At 41.1% G+C, this 20130-nt stretch overlaps 1 protein-coding gene across 1 annotated transcript in view; it reads left to right on the forward strand.

Moving 5' to 3' along the window:
• The window catches only part of LOC147632757 (tubby-like F-box protein 6), a 50484-nt gene extending 38590 nt beyond the window's left edge, over positions 1–11894 (forward strand). Inside the window, exons 3-5 of the mRNA XM_086807606.1 lie at positions 9263–9350; positions 10297–10426; positions 10533–11894. Of these exons, the coding sequence (XP_086663732.1) occupies positions 9263–9350; positions 10297–10426; positions 10533–11202 (888 nt within the window). The 3' untranslated portion in view covers positions 11203–11894. The remainder of the gene's footprint in view (positions 1–9262; positions 9351–10296; positions 10427–10532) is intronic.
• Positions 11895–20130: the final 8236 nt, after the last annotated feature.

The raw sequence follows: 20130 nt of genomic DNA on the forward strand, positions 1-20130 counted from the left end.
ACAGCACCCGTACAGTCCTGTACGACAGCAGGTACTGCTGCAGGCATAGGCGGCGGTTGTGGAGCAGGTACAGACTGTTGCAGGCGGCTGCAGCTGCAGTTTTCAGGCAGCACAGGTTGGTACGACTGCAAGTACAGCCCGGTACGGTGCAGGTACACTGTACGGACAGAGCAGGCGCTGGATAGGTGCTGGACAGAACTGGAACTGGCGGCGCTGACTGGCTGAGCAGGTACAGTCGGGTACAGAGACTGGTTGCAGGCAGCGCATGCAAGTACAGTGACACGTGGCCTGTACGGACTGGTACAGTGCAGATTTTATGGTCTGTACAGTCAGGTACAACAGTGAAGTGGATGCAGAGAGGAAGGTACAGACAGGTACACCCACACGTGTGAAGCAAAGTTGTTGAAACAAGTGTGCAAGTACAGACTGGTACAATCAGTTCCTCCGGTGCAGATCCACGAGCTGATTTTGGTAAGCTCTGAATTTGTTCATCTATCTCTCTTTCCATTGGCTTATGTCTGTTGCAGATTTGAGCTATCTGGCCCCTTGTGAGAGGAGGGTATGGCAGATTGAAAAGGGTGGAGACAGAGATTGAACAGTGAATGTATGTTGTGCTGAGTTGTTGAACCATGTGCATGAGATATGCCAGATGTATGCTCAAGGCAGTCCTGTTGAATGGACTTGGCTGATCAGAGGGAAGCACAAAGTGTTGCTTTGAGACACAGATCTGTGTGTGTGTAAATCCTCTGTGCCCAGAGTTATTGTAGGTTGCCAGATTGGACATACAAGGGTAATCTCTTGGCTGGTTTTGTTGTACTCAGCCTCACATATTTTTGAAATTGAATAAAGAAATACCGCAAGGGGCGCCAAGCTTTGGGGCCAACAGGTGTCGTTCTATTTTCAGATTTGGGGCACTCTAGCTCCAATCTATTTTGTTTTCATATCTAGACTACAAGTGGAAGGGTGACTGCTAGGCTACCGCACTTTGGTTTCTACTAGAGGCCGGTTTCATAACCAGCCATGGATATTTCTGATTTTTCATCAAAAATCACATCCCGACTAGTAAATATCTTCTTGGACAGTGGGTCATATAACCGGTAGCCCTTGCTCTCATGGCTATACCCAACAAAAATACATTTTGTGGCTTTATCATCCAACTTCCTCCTCAACTCTTTGGGTATGTGTGCATATGCAAGACACCCAAAAGTACGAAAATGTGATACCGAAGGCTTGCGGCCATGCCAAGCCTCAAAAAGAGTAATGGAAATCAATGCCTTTGTGGGGCATCGATTCAAAATATGACAAGCACACATAACAGCTTCCACCCAAAAGATATGTGGTAGCTTCTTTGCCTTTAACATACATCTGGCCATCTCCATGAGTGACCGATTCTTCCTTTCTGCAACCCCATTTTGCTGTGGAATATAAGGAGTAGTATACTGATGCTTGATATCTCTACTCTCAAGAAAGGAATTCAACATGTGACACACATATTCCCCCCCTCGGTCAGAACGGAGGGTCTTAAATTTGCATCCTGACTCTGTTTTAGCAAGTGCTACAAAGGCCAAAAATGCATCATATACCTGTGATTTCTGTGTCAACGGATAGACCCGGCATATACGAGAGAAGTCATCAATAAATGTAGCAAAATAGAAGCAACCTCCTAATGACTTCGTCTGCATGGGACCACAAAGATCAGTGTGTATAAGCTGCAACTTTGCAGTTGCTCGTAGAGCCTAATCACGTGGAAAGGAAAACCGATGCATTTTTCCCAAAATACATCCTTCACATATGTGATCTGGAGGCTTCTCCATAAGAGGTAGGTCAGTCAACATGTTATGTCGCTGCATAAGCATAAGACTACCAAAATTTACATGCCCCATGCGAGCATGCCATAAATCTGCATCAACCATAGCTGGAGTAAGAGTGAATGCATTATAAGCAGACTGATCCACTGGCTGAAATGCATCCAACTGATAGAGTCCATGACATAATGTACCAGTAAGCATCGAGGTCAAAGCATTAGCTTTATCTCTGACCATGCATTTGTCATCATCAAAGTTGACTTGCATACCACACTGTGCTAAAGAAGAAATGGACAATAGATTCTTCTTTATCCTTGGTACATATAAGGCATCTGTAAGGCGAAGAATAGAGCCATCAATGGTTGTGAGCTGAATCTCCCCAATGCCACGAATTGGATATGAAGCATTATTGGCAAACTTAACAGTTTTGCCAAGAGGGGCAAGGCATACATTACAAAACAAATCCCTGCGAGATGTAATATGCTTTGAAGTACCACTATCAAAATACCAAGTACATGCATGCTCAGTCATACTGAGTGCCTGTGAAGACCAAGAGGCATCATAACTGCATGTGTAGAAATAGTAATCCCTGTCTTCAACAAAGGAAGTAATCTCCGGAGGAGCTTTAGAGGCATCATTTACAGACATTCCAGATTCCTTCGCCTTCTCTTTGGCAATCCTCTTCCTACACTCTGTGATGTAGTGACTTGGCTTCTTACAGTAATGGCATTTGCCCTTCTTCTTGGGTTGTCCATCACCTTTCTTGGTATCCTGAGATGAACCACCATCACCTGAATTCTGATTTGAACTCTTTGGTTGAACCTTGCCTTTCCCTTTTTGACCTGTCGTAAGTGCTTGTTCAGCACTTGTGTTCATGTTCATGTTCTTCCTGATTTGCTCTTCGTGTAACAAGAGAGCAACAAGTTCCTGATACTTTAAGGGTTCAATAGCATTCCTCATGCTAAGGTTCAAAGAGGTATGAAAAGCCAAGTAGGATCTTGGCAAAGAGTTTAAGATGGTGGATACAAGCCGTGTCTCAGGAATAATCTCATCCACATTGATGAGTTGCTCTCTCAAATCCTGCAGCTTGTTCAAGTGGCTAGACATATCATCCCCTTCATGCATCTTCTGATTTTCCAGCTCTCTTTTCAAAAATGAGATCCGTGCCTCATTACGAGCAGCATACAACTGCTCCAAAGTCACCCATGCATTGCGTGAGGAGCCAGCTGAACGAATATGAGGTATAATAGACCTCTGTACTGACAATGCAATAAGTGATAAGGCTTGTGCATCTTTGGCATCCCATGTCTTCTGAGCATTTGTTCTTTGAACAGGCAGTGGGGCTGACCTGGTGCCTGTGCCTGTTGTCCTCTTCGACGAGCACCCCCTTAGGGAGGAGTCTCTGGAGCCAATGGACCTGGACGTGGTTCATCACCACTAACAAAATCCCAAAGACCTTTTGCCACGAGCACATTTCTCAGCATAAAACTCCACAAGGAGTAGTTCATGCCATCCAACTTGTCTTCCTTAGACAAGTACGTGAACACATCACTCTGCTGTTGATTTGCCATTATGCCAATGCACAATGTTGTACCTGTGTATCAAAAAACCCAATAGCAACAACCGTGAAAGCAACTGTACTCCACTGAGTACAGCTTACCCAAATATGCCTGCACTCTCAATCCTCTGAATGTGCAACACAATGCACCACTGACTGAGTAGAGCAACAAAAATGGCTCACACAGTGCCAAAATGCCCAAAAAATGCCCAAAAGTATTGCACCCAAAACCTTGCAAAAGCCTGTAGAGATTTCTTTGCAAGAAAACCACCCTGTATCTGCCAGAAAACTTTCACAGAGAAAATGCCCAAATTTCAAAACATGTAAAGCTTACAAAAAATGTGATTTTGTAGGTACACTCGGCTATAGGCTGTACAGAACAAGTGTACGGAACAGTGCAGGTACAGGTCGACTGCAGGCTGTACGGAACAGTAGTACGGAAATAGGTCGACTGCAGTTTGCTGTACAGAATAACTGTACGAAACAGTGTCGCTTGTATCGACAGACAGGTGCTGGTCTACTCTCAAAAAAAAAAGAAGGTACTGGTCTGCTGTACGGAGCAGGTACGGTCGACTGTACGGAGCAGGTACTGGTCGATTGTATGGAACAGACTGTCCAGAGCAGAGTACTGTACGGAACTGCAGGTACTGGGCGAACCTGCTTTGCTGGCGTCTGACTGTACGAGCAGCTGGTGGCGTGGGCCTATACGGACAGTTGTACGGTTGTCTGCGTTGAAGTGGCTGCAGCTGATGGTGTGGAACTCTACGGGCAAGGCAGGCTACCCTGTATGGAGCAGTGTACGGAACAGCTGTCTGTGTAGCTGAGGGCAACTGTGTGTATGTGGCTGCAGCAAAAGTAAAAACAGGCGAACTGTACGGTCAGCTATGCGAACTTGGCTTTGGTACCAAATGAAGGGTTTGAGCTGTTAGGGTTAGGGTTTGGAAGGTACTTCAACAAGAGGTGTGAGAGTCAGAGAGAGGAACACGACTGCTCATGTATTGATTGTGATAAAGTGAAGTACAATAGCCACATAAAAGAATGTGACCTAATAGTGTGTTCACATGGTCCGGCCATAAATAGTGCCAGGCGGACCAAATCACGTATGAATCTTTATAAGTGAAACTAAGCTAAAACTGGGGGAAAAAACCTCCACTAACTGAAGTAAAAAGTGCCCCAGTAACCTACTGATGATCACTAGCACTCCCCTGGGTGTATACACAGCATAAAACCCAACAAGATTGTAGAATGGAAATTTTGTGACTTTTCTTGTCATCAAAGAAGATTTTTTAATGAAGTAAACCCGTTTATGTGTAACAAAGGACTTGAAGGCTGAAGCCAAAAGTAACTGCAACGCAACCTTGGGAGAAGCTACTACTATTGGCCCGGCAGAAAGAACATTAAGTTTTATGTTCAAGAATGTTTGGAGGTCAAGTTTGACCGATAAAAGGTATGCACCCATTGAATGTTCTATCAGAGAATATTGTCATAAATTTTGTCTTTGGATTGCCACAAAGTCAAGGAATGATGGTATATAGTCCTCTTCAGGTTACCAAGAGGATCAACCATGTATGCTATCGGTTGGACCTTTAAGATCATTGGAGGACACATAATGCCTTTCATGACAATTTATTGAAACCGTTTACAGGTTACCCCAGAGGAGCTTGTTTTGGAGGATCCACGAGGGGTGGAAGAGCCAGAAAAGATCGTGTTTCATTCTATGAGAAAAAGAGGAAAGATAGTGGTCAGAAAGTTCCTCTTGGAATTCGAGAATTATTCGCTATTGGATACGAAATAGGAGTACTTCTAGAACTATCCAGGGATACTTCAAGCTTATGAAGGTACCGGTTGGTCCAGATATATATTTGAAGTACATGCATAGGTGTCTTGCGATCAAGACAGTTTCATGAGGGAGGGATTGTATCTCTAGCCCTATTCATTGTATATATATTTGATTGGAATTGATCATTATTTTGCTTATATAACGGTTACTTGGACATACTCTAGTTTGGGTGGCAACGATGCCCGATAGCCCAAGGAGAAAGATTTGTATTTGGGTGGCAAAGATGCCAAATGACCCATTGGACGGCAACGATGCTAGATATCTTGGACTTCACAGTCGAGCAGTCATTGGATAGTTTGAGTGGTTTCCCTCGAGAGCTAGATAGCTCAGCATGGTTTCCAATGAAACCAGGCAAGAAAATCCATGAACAGGAGAGGCATTACTTGTGTAGTGGATAGTGATGTATGTTTGAATTTCTTTGACTTTGTGTGCTATTTTTGATGTGTGCACGATGCTTGGATTTATGGCATGTGGTAGTCCACTGGGCTCCAAACTACCTGGCCAGTACGTGGAATACTGAGTAGATGCGAATGATGCAAATGTCTAGTTTTTGCAGGATGTAAGTATGCATTTATTTTATCTACACGTGATAGGCCATGAAGAAGTACCATCAAAAACAAAGCCATTGGTCAAAGATAAGGCATAGAGATGTTGCCAGATGAGCATATGGCACCATAGACATGGGGAAAGACCAGATGCACAAGCTCACCAGATAGGGCTAGTATTTGGAACATATGATGTACTTGAAACATATGAATATGCTTGGAACCCTTGCATTCCGCATTTGAGGACAACTGCGATATAAGAGGGAGGGAATGTAACTATTTGGTTCTCCCAACTCTATTTCACATGATGGAACCTTTGCCCGGACACCAGACAGGTGAAAGAAGGGGACCATAAGGTTTGCTCAAGAAAAAGCACCAATCTTGGTCAAAAAGTAGAGAAAATTAAACAGTCAAACTGGGTTGATGACGAGCCAGGGGCACCACTAGCAAGAGGAGACCGAGTTGGACCAAAAAGCTAAAAGCCGCTTTTTCAAAAAGCAGCTCCAAGGCTAAAAAGCAAGGCCCTGAAGTTAGAAAAGCAAAGCTAAAGAACTTTGACAAAAAGTCGAGTAATATTTTATTATTAGAAAGCAAATGGGAAAAGCAAAGGCAAAAAGGCAAAGCAAAAGTATGAAAGCTTTTGGCAAAAAGCAAGGCTTCCCCAAGGTATAAAGGAAGCATGAACCTCTCCCTTCCTCATTCATTAAAGTTTTGAGATTATCCTTACCTTCATCATCATCAAGTGGAAGAGGACTATCATAATCGTCGTCGTCTCTCTCTCTCTCTCTCCACTATTGTACAGACTTGGTGGCAGCATCACTGTACGGAGCTGCCACCACCATTTGAGCCGCCATCTGTTGCTGTGCGCTGCCCAGCGTTGCTACACAGCCGTCCAGCCATCTATGCGCTTGTGTCCAGCTGCTTTGTGCCACTCTTGCCACCTCATCAGCTCCCGAGCCGTCTTGTCCCCTACACTTCTGTTGACAGTCACCAGCCAGCTAGTGCCGCCTGCTAGCCCTATCACCATTTGGTCCTTCACCCATCTCGACCAGTGTTTTATGCACTAGGTGGAACCAAGGTATGAACATGGATTTTTCCACAGAAGCAGCGAAGTCACAGGATGGAAGACGCCTATGTAAAGCCAAGTCTTGTCGTAGAACTTGTGTGAAGGCTTATCTGGCATGTCTCTATTTGAAGGCGGATTACAGGACATGAGTTTACAGGATTCTACTCACTTGTATGGTTTATAAGGATTTTTGTTCACACTTACTTGTAAGTGGGTGGACATGTGGGGATTTGGTCAAGGAATATATATATATGAGGTGGACTTGATCTTTTAAACCATGTGTGAACACTTCTAGTGGGCGCCTAGCTTTGCATGGGTCTTGCAAGCTTTTAGACATATAAATATATATGGCGGCTGTTTGTTATTTTTGGAGGGGCTGCCACTTTTGCGATGGGAAAAGCAAGCATAGGCTTGAAATAGAGGGGGTCGACTCTATGAAGGAAGGGAGAAGTGATGCGCATACACACAGGGGAAGGGGGACAACAATGCTTTTCTTTGGATTCGCTGGCCATATAGGACCTTCAACAGCAGACAGTGCTTCCCAGTTTGCTGAATGTACAGATCATTGGGCAGCAGTACGTTCCCTCTTTCCTTGGAGCGCTGGCCTACATCAGTAGATCGCTCATTTGACCGTACAGCAGTACCTTTTCTCTCTCTCTCTTCAGCAGGCCGAACAGAGGACAGCAGCCGGCTTTCCTCTCTCTACTGGCCAGACAGTGGTACAGTGGTGGTTTTTGTCTATCTCTGATCTATCTGTACAGTACCTTGTCCTCCTCTCCACAATGCTGGCCGTACACTTGATCAGCAAACGAGCCGTTATCTTCAGCATGGGCCTCTCTTCCTGAGCGCTGGCCGTACCCTGTAGTGGGTGGCTGAGTGCTGGTTGGCGGGGTTCTTCTTGTTGCTGTTCGTACAACAGCCGTACAGCAGGTACAGCGGCGGTACAATTTTCCTCTTTCTCTTGCACAGGCTGTTCAGAGGACAGCAGCTGGGCAGTTTCTTTTATCTTTATTACGCAACGGCAGGGTACTCTCTCTCTTCACCATTCCCTTCTAGCCACCAGGTTTGGGGCTGATTTGGAGGTATTGGGGACAGTTCTGAGAGCCCTTCTGGGACAGATTTTGAGGCTCCGTTCTGGGGGCTGTTTTGGCACCGTACTGGGCTATTGTTCGGGGCTGGTTTGCACTGGTTTATGGTGCTGATTGGTGCTTAGTTCCTGAGCAAGTCTTTGTGGAGCTTTGTGGAAAAATCCGGTGTAGGATTGCACCCGCACCTTGGTTTGGTTGTTACATGTTTACTGGAATAAAGCAGTTCCTATGGGGGGCTGCCGGCCGTTACGGCTCAGTGTTGTGTTCCCTTTAAGCATTGTTTATGGTTATTTCCGCTGTGTTTTCACATCTTGTTTGGCATCGGAAGTGTTTGTTCATTGCATCTGAGTTTCCTTTCTGTGGTATCAGCAGTGTTCCCTCTTTTGCTTCCCAGTTTGCTGGACCTACAGATCGTTGGGCAGCAGTACGTTCCCTCTTCCTCTGTGTATATGCGCTCACTTCTCCCTTCCTTTATAGAGTCGACCCCCTCTATTTCACGCCTATGCTTGCTTTTCCCATCGCTAAAAGTGGCAGCCCCTCCAAAAATAACAAACAACCTATGTTATGTGCACATTATATGTGCATATACTAGGAGACTAACCCACCTTAGGCTGCCATATATATTTATATGTATAAAAGCTTGCAAGACCCATGCAAAGCTAGGTGCCCACTTGAAGTGTTCACACATGTTGTAGATTAATATCTGAGGCTTGTCCGGTGGTTAAGTTGTGTCTTGCACTGGCCTTCCGGTTCTCTTTTGGGCTGGGCAAAGCTTTCTAGAGTTCTGGGCAAGAGAGGTGTGAAGATACAGGACTGATCGGAGCTTTTGGGGTATTGTTCTCAGCCGGTTGAGCTTGTCTGGTGGACTACAGGCTTAGGCGAAGGTTCTCAGGCTCTGAGACTATTCTGGTGGAGCCAGAAGGTTGTCTTTCTTGGTTGGTCCAAGTGCAGAAGCACCCATCTTGTAACCTGTAAAGATTCTCTTGTGCAGAAGCACCCATCTTGTAACCTGTAAAGATTCTCTTGTGGAATAGATTCATTCCTAAGGGGGGGACTGGCTGTTCCGGCTCAGTGTGGTGCACTGTTTATTATTGTTTCTTTCACTTTTGTTGTTCTAGTTCAATCTATGTGTGTTGGGTGGGCATAAGAATGTTCATATTTAGTCCTGGATTCTCTCTCTCTCTCTCTCTCTCTCTCTCTCTCTCGGGGTTTGGTTTCAAAATGCATGAACTTCCTCCATGAAAATAGTTCATGTGGCAATTTTTAAGGAGTGTCCTCTTTGGTTTTTAAAAAAGTTTTTAACTAGCAATTCTCAATTTAAATTGTCTCTAATACTTGGTGTGCCTTTGTGTATCAACAGCCTGGGCCTCGAGACTCCACTATGCAGTGTTTCATTAAGCGGGACAGGATTACTTCAACATTCTACTTGTATCTCAGTTTGACTGCAAGTAAGCTGTCTGCTTTCATTGCGGCTTTGTGATGAGATTCTCTGTAAGGCTGAGCACGTGATGTTTTGATTAGGACAACTTTACACATATTGAGGTTTTACTATCTATTTCTTGTATGCATGCTTATAGGAAAATGTTTGTTGTCCTAAGTGGTGCTTTTTTCTGTATCGATTAAATAAAAGAAGATTATGAGGAGTGAATGAGTTTATTTAAGCTATATCTATATATTAATATAAAAGCCAGGTTGCAAAAAGCAAGGCATCTCAGTACACTATACTCTGTATATTAGTGATACTTTGATGAGTTTGTTTTAAAGCTTTCAAGTCTGCATGCTTCGTTTGCTGCTGAGTTCTTTGTGCTTGCATCTCTCTCTCTCTCTCTCTCTCTCTCTCTCTCTCTCGTGTGTATCCCTGCCCAGCCGTAATCTTTCTCTGGTGTAGTAGTCAACTGGGCCTCTGCTTCTGGCTGGGTGCATCTCGACACTCAGCCAGAGGAGTCAACTCAAGCATGAAGGAGCCACAGGCAAAGACAACCCCGGCTTGACCGCTTGTGAGCAGCTCTGCTAGCTGTGAGCAGCAGATCAGCACATCACATCATCACCACAGCCAGCAGGAGGGTCTCTTTGAGCAGCTTAGCCAATCATGGGCAGCTTGCCGGTCTTGATTAGCTTTTGTAATCAAGAGCAGAGGCACCCATAGCAGTACATCCGAGGGAGGGGAATCCACAATAGCCGGCTCCTTCAACCCTAGTATTAGTGAGCAACAGTCTACAGGCATTGTCAGAAGCCTTGCAGAAGTCTTTATTCACACTGTTGAAGTGGTGACATATATTTTATTTCTACCTTTGTTATACATTTCTGGTCTTATATAATTGATCTCAAAGAGTGCAGTTTTCTCATCCTTTATGCCACAGGACACCACTGATCGCTCTTGTTGCTTGTTCCCAGCATTGGTGGAGAATGGGAAATTTCTTTTGGCTGCACGGAAGTTTAGGCGAGCCACTAGCTCAGACTACATTATATCTCTGGATGCAGATGACATGTCTCGAGGAGGTGAAACTTTCGTGGGTAAATTAAGGTAAGTAATGGTCAATGGATCATGTTTTTCATGATGATTGATATCAAGATTTACCTGAAGATGCAACTATTTTTTGGAGTCACACATTTTAACATGATTCTTTCAGGTCGAATTTCTTGGGCACAAAATTTACCATTTGTGAAAGCCATCCTTCTCAATGTGGTACAGTGGCTTCAGTCAGTCGACCAATTAAGCGGGTGGGTCCAAAGCAAAATGCTTCTCAACCTCCAGCTGGGACCTTCGACGTGGCTCACATTTCGTATGAGCTCAACGTGTTAGGGACAAGGGGACCTAGGCGGATGCAGTGCACTCTCCATTCTATCCCCGTGTCTGCTGTGGAGGAGGGTGGAAGTGCTCCTACCCCGACCGATTTCTCAAGCCCTATGGATAATTCTTTCCCTCCAATATCACTCCTTAGATCCCGGGCTACCGTTCCTGATGCCAGTAGTATGGAACCTGAGCCTGTCAGTGAGGAGAGAGGCAAAGATGCGCCGCTGATGCTGAAAAACAAGTCACCACGATGGCATGAACAACTGCAGTGTTGGTGCTTGAACTTCAAGGGGCGTGTCACGGTCGCATCTGTGAAAAATTTCCAGCTTGTAGCCGCCATAGAATCTTCTGAAGAAGCTTCCCAAGCTGACCAGGACAAGGTTTTACTGCAATTTGGTAAGATTGGAAAAGATACTTTCACCATGGATTATAGATACCCTTTATCGGCCTTCCAAGCATTCGCTATATGCTTGAGCAGCTTTGACACTAAACTGGCATGTGAATGAGTGTAGGGTCAAGTTTCAAGCACCTCTGTGACTTGCTTCATCTTGTTGTGTACTTCAACACAATGCAGTTCACAACCATTGAGGTTTTGGTCTGGATTTCTATGTATATAGATTAGCAGGATGTGGGAGTGAGGAAGTCAAAGAGCCGCTTATGTACCTTTGACAAGACATTGCTAAGTGATGAGGAAGACTCTACTACAATCTCAGTTGAAACTTCCTTTTCGACAGAAAATAAGGTGTTTCTGGGGGTTGGCAGTAGCCTCCTTGTCTGAGCAACATATCCAATCAAATCTTTTTGATGTTGAATGAGATTGCAACGTATTTATGTGGTATGAAGGCAATGCATTTCAGGACTCTAAATAGGACTCGAAAATTGTAAGAACTATGTTTAGGAAAGACCAGGAACACCACAAACTTCACATGGGAAGAATAATTTGTAAAGATAACAATTATGGACTTCTTGTGTGAGGGCCAAGTGCGAACACAAGGACAACTTTTAAGGTGAGGGTGTGCACTTTCTTGCGTATGAGCTTCTTCCTCGAATATTCAGTATAAGAGATTTTGTTGTCCACTAGTTGCTGCTGCTGCCATGGTGCCAGCAAATGTGTTCTTACACTGATGCTTGTCCATTTTGGCCAAGTTTAATCCTCCCCTTTTGTTGCAGCACATGAATCATTGGTTATTTGTGAAGCTCATTCTTGCAGAACTACTGATTGGTCAATATTGAAAAGGCTATGCTTTTTTTCATTTAACCAGGTGGCATTCACATCGCTGTGCATGGTCATGAGATATGTTTTGTTAGAAATCAATTCTCCACAACTATAAGGTTGTGTCATAGTTTCCCCTTGCCCATCTTTAATGGCAGTAAGTATGATTTCAGATTTCAAATCCATTATTGGAGGGAGTGAAGGATCGCTACACAAGTGACAAGTTCTTTTCACCAATTGTATCACTACTTTTACAAGATAAGAAGTCCCTCAAGAATTTAACAAGGTACAGGGATTTAGATTAGAGGATGGATATTTATATTTCGATGATCGCATGTGTATTCCTACACGGTTGATGACCTAAAGAAAAAGATCTTGATTGAAGCACACACAACAATACAATAGTAGGACATCATGGAGCAATAAAGACTTGCATGGAAATAAAGAAGAGTTTCTTTTGGCAAGGACTAAAGAAAGATGTAATTTGGCATTGTTATCAAGTGCTTGGTGTGCCAAAAGATTAAGGTTGGTTGAGAGAGTTAAGATACCTGGAAAGTCCTAATCTTTTTGATTTTCCACAAATGAAATGGGAATGCATTAGTATGGACTTCATTACGGGATTACCTTCAACTAATGCAAGGTATGACCTTATTGGTGGTTGTAGACCGATTAACCAAGGTCACTCATTTAATCCCAATTAAGAAAACCCGTACATCCTTGGATACATCAAGATCTTTCTTAAACAAATATTCAGATTACATGGCTTAACTAGGAGGATCGTGAGCGATGACTTCTTGATTTTGGACAGCCTTCTTTGAAGAAGAAGTACATCCCTAGATCTCAACATTGCCTACCATCTAGAGACTAAAAAGACGAACCAAGTTATTGAAGACATATTAAGAGTTTATTGTAGTTGTGAGCCACGAAGGTGGATGAGCTATTTACATTTAGTAGAGTTTGCATACAAAGCTTCTCACCATCATAGCATTGGGATGCCCACGTTCAATGAGATGGATTTTTAGATGATGTCCATTCGTAAGAATATTAAGGTTGCCCAAGGCAGACAAAAGCAATATGATGACCCAAAGAGATGTAATCATATATTTGAAGAAGGGGATATTGTTTTTCTTAGGGTTCTACCCAAGTAAAGTTATATCTCCCTTGTAAAATATAAGAAATTATCATCGAGATATTGTGGACCCTATGTGGTTACTCGAAAGATAGGAGACAAGCTTACAAACTTCTTCTACCTCTTCACCTTCAAGTCCACAATGTATTCCATGTCAGTCTTACTGAAGAAATATGTCCTTGATTCCGATCATGTCCTCGACGATGACGAGTAGATAACCTTGCTCGCCCAAGGACAGTTGAGACGTGAACCTAAGACTATCTGAGAAGTTTGAGAGAAGCCTCTTAGGAATCATATTTTGAGAGAGTACACAATGAAGTGGAAGTTTTATTCAATCGAAGATTTCACTGAGGAGAAATTAGAAGAGATTTTAAAGGAGAATGCTTACTTATTGAGATGAGGAGGAAGAGATATTAACGGAGTATCCCTACATATTGAGATGAGAACATCTCGATTTTGTAAGTGGGAGAGAATGTAAGATATCTCATACAAGGTATCTATTATAACAATCTAGAGCGATAAATATCTTTTAACATATTAAAAACCTTGGAGATGAAAAATTTTGAAGATTCTCTTGAGTATTTACAAAGTGTAACCCTTAATTTATAGTATTGAACCTTAGAATCTCATAAGTTAAGATTATGCACATTATTGTGCCAGTTAGTAGCATAGACTATAACACAAATTTTTAGAGAGAGAAAGTCCAAAGGTACAGGGATCATATTTTTATAAGCGGAATGATATTTTTTAGACCCTAGGTACACGTAAAAACCTTGGTAGAAAATTTAATACCCTGCATATGTGCACATTGCTCATCAGTAAAATAAATCAGACTAAGGTTTAAAGTGTACAGGGAAAGTAATAATTATTTTTTGACACGAGACAATTAATTTTAAGGTCATAAACCATGTGTAAGATCGAGGATTAAGATAGAAACAAATAGGTTCACAAAAACTTAAACTAGAGCCTTGGGAATGTCGAGATTTGTGGTGCCTTGAGCATAAGATAGAGGCAAGGTATGAGTAGAGATCATGAGGAATGAGCCACATCATTTAAGCCAATTCATTTCACATGAGTTAGCAAAGCAAGTTGTACCTCCCTCATATAAAAGGGGGTCATTTCAAGCAATGCAACATGGAGTACATTCCTCAAGTTTCTTTATGAGTGCAAGTTAATCTACAAAGAAATAATGAGGAGTGAGCCACATCATTTAGGCCACTTTATCTCACATGAGCTAGCAAAGCAAGTTGTATCTCCTTCATGTAGAAGGGAGACATTTCAAGCAATGCAACATGGAGTACATTCCTCAAGTTTCTTTATGAGTGCAAGTTAATCTATCTCGTAACCTAATTAACTTGAGTCTAGCTAATTCCCACTGTCTTCATGTGATGAATGCTACTCACATATAACCACCTTAGATTAGTGTTGTCATTAGTACAAGATTAGTTTATAATTAGGTAAATATTTTGTCATTTGGAGAGCTCGATCCGTGTTTCTCAACATGGTATCAAAGCCTAGGTCTAGCTTTCTTACGCACATATATCCACTTTCCTACTCACATATAGTCACCTTAGATTAGTGTTATCATTAGTACAAGATTAGTTTATGATTAGGTAAATATCTTGTCATTTGGAGAGCTCTATCCGTGTTTCCCAACATGGTATCAGAGCCTAGGTCTAGCTTTCCTAGTTTAGGTTTAGCTCGTTAGCAAATCATTAGGTTTAGGAGGATGAACATTTCTCTCATTCTCCATGCAACATTAGGGATTCTTCACATTCAATTAGGATCTCCATTCAAGGAAGAAGCCCCTATTAAAGAGACTCGAGTTGAGCTCCTCCCCTGCCACCAGAAAGAGAGAAAAAAACTTCAAAACAGGGAGTGAGCTGTAGAAGACATTGTTAAGAGCAAGAAGCTTGCTGCTGTAGAAGAGAAGCTTAAAGAGCTAAGGAGAATATGCTAGTGCTGCAAACAGTCCATGAGTGCATGTAGCTACAACAAGAGGAGTGTGTATAGCAAGAAGAGTACCTCCAAACCCTTACAGCTCTGAACTAGGGGTTTGTGCTTGCAGAGCTATGCACTAACAACACACATTTGTGCAATTCAAGGTCATTGTTAACAAAAGTGGGATAGTGGCAAGAGAAAAGAGCCTGTACTTGACCATTCACAGTAGAGAAGAAAATATATCTTAACATTTTGTTTTGTGGTGTTTCCTGCAACCCTAAAGATCCAAAACTTTATCCCTACAAGCACGCAGCACGAGTTCACACACAAATGTCCAATCGTTGTTTTCTCAAAATTCTTACATGACCACCTCCAATGTCTAATGATTAAACTTCAATTTATGTCATCATTATGAGTGTACAAAGTATATCGTGTATGAGTTATAACATGCCGCAGTATGTGAGCGTGAGTGTTTAAATCAAAAATCATAAAAATGTAGCCAAATGAGCACACAAAAATATGTGTTAAGTAGCAAGAAGCATGAAGTTAACACCAAGGAGTCTTTATCAAGCGAGGAGAACTCTAGTGACTCAATTCAGTAAGGAAAGCAACAAGGACTCTCACCATCTCAGCCCATGATTGTAAAAGGTCATCGATGAGTAGACCTAGTTCTTTGTATCGTTTTTTATTATCACACTTGACCACCTGAGAGTAACAATTTATGCACCCAGGGGGGGTGATGACATCTTGTAATACCACACTTGACCACCTTGAGTAGCATGTTGCACCAAGGGAAAGTGATAGATCTTTTGTAATTCACATCCAACCACCTTGTAGAGTAGCCTATATATCATGGCACCAAGGGGGGGTTTTGAGATTTGTGGTACCTTGAGCACAAAATAGAGGCAAGGTATGAGTAGAGGAAGAAATCATGAGGAGTGAGCCACATCATTTAGGTCACTTTATCCCACATCAGCTAGCAAAGCAAGTTGTACCTCCCTCATATAAAAGGGGACATTTCAAGCAATGCAACATGGAGCACATTCCTCAAATTTCTTTATGAGTACAAGTTAATCTATCTTACAACCTAATTAACTTGAGTCTAGCTAATTACCACTATCTTCATGTGATGAATGCTACTCACATATCTCCACCTTAGATTAGTGTTGTCATTAGTATAGCATTAGTTTATGATTAGGTAAATATCTTATCATTATTGATTCGTGTTTCTCATCAACAGGGAATGTGCACATGCAAATTAATATGAAGGGCTAAGGGCTAAGGTTCATTAAATTAAAAGGGTTTAGAGCAAAGGCTAAGGCTAAGGCTAAAAGGATAAGGTACTATTAATAAACGGACTGCAAAATTGGAGCATAAGGATTCATGCCTACATATTTGGCCCTATTTTTGCCAAAAATAAAGGGGCAAAGGCTAAAATAATTAGAATAAGGATAACAAAGGAAAAAATGAAGGTAATTATAGATGAGAAGTGTCGGGCACTCCGAGAATTAGATGAAAAGATTTATACTTGCCCATTAAAGCATGCTAAAAATACACGCATGTCCCAAGATTTTAGGGAAAGCATAGGGGGGTAAATATGCCCCTCCACCCTCTTTTTCTTCATGCTTGCTTCTTGGAGAGTGTAAGAGTTATTTGCAAATCATGATCATCATCCTTGTACAGTGGTTCTTTTTTTGGCAAGTACTACAATTTTTGAAGTTTGGTGTGCACATTGCTCTCATAAAAAAATTCATGGATTTCTCTTGGTGCTTGAGCTCTCCATCAACTACTCAAATTTCACTTGAGCTCTCCATCAACTACTCAAATTTCACCCCTCCATAAGGTTAGTCAAATCTATTATTCAAATTTTTGCATAAATCTTTCTCAAGTATAGTTTATACTTGTGTCCATGCAAATTCAAATTTTTACTCATGATTGCCTTCTATTTATCCTTTCTTTTTGTAATCACAGTAGAATTAATCAAACCCATGGCCTTATAATTAATTCTTAGGCTTTCCATTTAATAAAATTTTCCTCCTTCAATCTTTGAAAGCTAAGGATATATAGTTTTATGCTTTTAACACCCTTAGAATTTTTTTTTGGATAAATTCTTTGTCCAAAGCCATCTCTAACCTTAGAATCCATGTCTATTTAAATCAATTAATTAGCTATTTGGTACTAAGTTATCAAAGATTTATTCCTTATATTTGTGAAATCTCAGGCTAGAAAAAAATAATCCTTGAGTTTAAATTTCTCCTTGGTTATGGTTTACATGAGGGAATTTTTCCTAGTGTATTTGTCCTATCCAATTTCACCTCTACATGATGTTAGCCAAATATGTTATTCAAAATTTTGCATAGATCTTTCTCAAGTATAGTTTGTACTTGTTTCCTTCATGAAAATTTAAATTTGAATTTTTACTCATGATTGCCTTCTATTCATCCATTTATTTAATTTTTATAATCACAGTAAATAGGATTAATCAAAGTCATAGCCTTATAATTAATTCTTAGGCTTTCCATTTAATTAAATTTCCCTTCTTCAACCTTTGAAAGCCAAGGATGCATAGTTTTATGCTTTTAACCCTTAGAAAAGGTTTTTTGGATGAATTCCTTGTCCCAAACCATCCATAACCTTAGAATCCATGTCTATTTAAATTAATTAATTAGCTATTAGGTACTAAGTCATTAGAGATTTATTCCTTATATTTGTGAAATCTTAGGCTAGGAAAAATTTATTCTTGATTTAAATTTCTCCTTGGTTATGGTTTACATGTGGTAATTTTTCATGGTGTATTTTCCTAGCAACAACAAAAACTAGGATTTCTATGCTTATTGTAGCTCTCTACTTCTAAATTTAACTTTTAAGAGGTAGAGGATTTTCACATGCAAAAAGTAAAAAAAACTAGCACTCCATGCAAAATATAGTATCATATGCTAGAAATAACTGCCACACTAAAAAATAGACCCTAGAGCAAAAAAATAGAACTAGTGCTATAAATAAAGTCCAATACTAAAAAGAGAAAATCTCCTAAGTCAGTTAACCGACCAATTAAGGTGTTGCTAAGGTTCAACTTGAGTTGGAATCTAGAGAATTAAGACTAAGGATTGTTGAGGAAAAATTGGAATTTATGACCTCAATTTAGGACCCTCAGGGAGAGGAAGGATCTATCGAGTTGCAAAGGTTTTCATGCCACTATGATTTATCTTGTTGATGCTTGGTGCATGTCTTTCAAGAAATGATTATTTGTAAAAGTACTATTTTCTTTTGTTTACAGTGGTGGCCTCTATGATGGTACCCCACACAGGTAAGTGTAATGCCAAATGGTTTGTTTGGGACTTCACACGAAGGTGTTCCTTGGAGACCTTGATCCCTCTTGGACTGAATGTGGATCATTCCAATGTACAAATTAAGCGACATGTAGCCCTAGTTTATACCTTGGCGAGGTAAGTAGATTCCTCGATATTTTTGATACCAGTGGGATTGAGTAGATCTCCCGAGTGTCATTGATTTTTGGTCCACACCCTTGCATAATGTCGTGACACTGGGACCTATGAGTACTTTTAGTGGACGATGATTATACCTTTTTATAAAGGTTTATGTTACGAATGATTATGATTCTTCGAGTGTAAAATCTAGAGACTTGGTGGCTGGAGGCTAACCCATTGGGTTAGATGGGGTTAGGCTTGGCCAATCGATTTGGTAGGAGATGAACGGATTAAACACTGGAAAGTGGGTGGCAGGTTGGACCCAAAAATACGAGTACTTTCAAAACATTGAGACCAAAAGTGATTTTTAAACAAGAAAATAAAGTAAAAAAAATCTAGAAATCAACTTTAGATTATAGAATATTTATAGGAATTAAGGTAGAACCGCTCCCTTCATAATTGAGGAATAAGACATCGTGTTGGGCCTAGGGAGTCGCCAATGCCTCTTATTTGTGCGAATTATGAAGAGGACATTTTTACTTACAGGAATCATATTGAACTCCCACCATAAGGTTTATTCCACTTCAACTATGTTGAGAAAGTTGTTGGATTATCAAGTGATAGGATATTGATGTATGGAGGCCCTGAGTGAGTTCACTCTACCCTTAGTTTAGTGTTATGTTATGGTTTCTCTTTTAGCAAGGGGTAGGGATCCCACAAGACACATGCTTTTAGCAAGGGGTAGGGATCCCACAAGACACATGCTTTTAGCAAGGGGTAGGGATCTCTTTTAGCAAGGGGTAGGGATCCCACAAGACACATGCTTTTGGCAAGGGGTAGGGATCCCACAAGACACATGCTTTTGGAAAGTTTAAAGTATGATAAAATGGTCAAGAAGAAGTTGAAGAAGTTTCAGATAAACCAAAGTGGAGAGTTTACATCAGATGAATTCAATCCTTATTATATTGAGTAGGGGATCAAAAGACATTTGACCAGTGCTTATACTTTTAAGTAAAATGGAGTGGTGAAAACAAGACAACCATACATGATAACCATGATTCTTCTGTAGAAATGGCTGAGAGTATGCTGAAGAGTAAAGCAATGCCTTTTAGCTTGAGATGGTTATGTAGAAATGGCTTAGAGTATGCTCAAGAGTAAAGCAATGCCAAACACCTTTTGGCCTGAGATAGTTAACACTAGTGTAGATACTCAACATGGGTTACACCTCCTTAATAGGATTAGTAGTGTTAAGAAGCATTTGGTAGCATATTTTAAAACATTTGGATGTGATTGTTATGTTTTACACTAGACTCATATTTTAAAATATTTAGATGTGATTGTTATGTTCCAGACTACACTAATAAAGGAATTACACGGACATGAACTTTCTAGGGTACAATATGAACTAGACTCATCAACAAGGACTAAGTGGGATCCCAAGAACAGAAAGTGTATCTTTCTAGACTAGACTCATCAAGTGGGATTCCAAGACAGAAAGTGTATCTTTACAAGGTATAATATGGAGTTAGAATGTTATTTACTCTATGAATCTCAAGCAAGTGTTTGTGGAATATCCCCGTCAAATGGAGGAAAAAGATTATAGTGAGATATGATGTGGTGTTCGTGAAATATCCCCATTAGGTGGAGGAAGAATATTATAGTGAGCTACAATGTGGTGTTTGTGGAATATCCCCATCACAAGTGGAGGAAGAAGATTATAGTG

Source organism: Cibotium barometz, chromosome 13 (genome assembly GCF_041138505.1).
Source record: "Cibotium barometz isolate CiBa-2024 chromosome 13, ASM4113850v1, whole genome shotgun sequence".
NCBI classification, from domain to species: domain Eukaryota; kingdom Viridiplantae; phylum Streptophyta; class Polypodiopsida; order Cyatheales; family Cibotiaceae; genus Cibotium; species Cibotium barometz.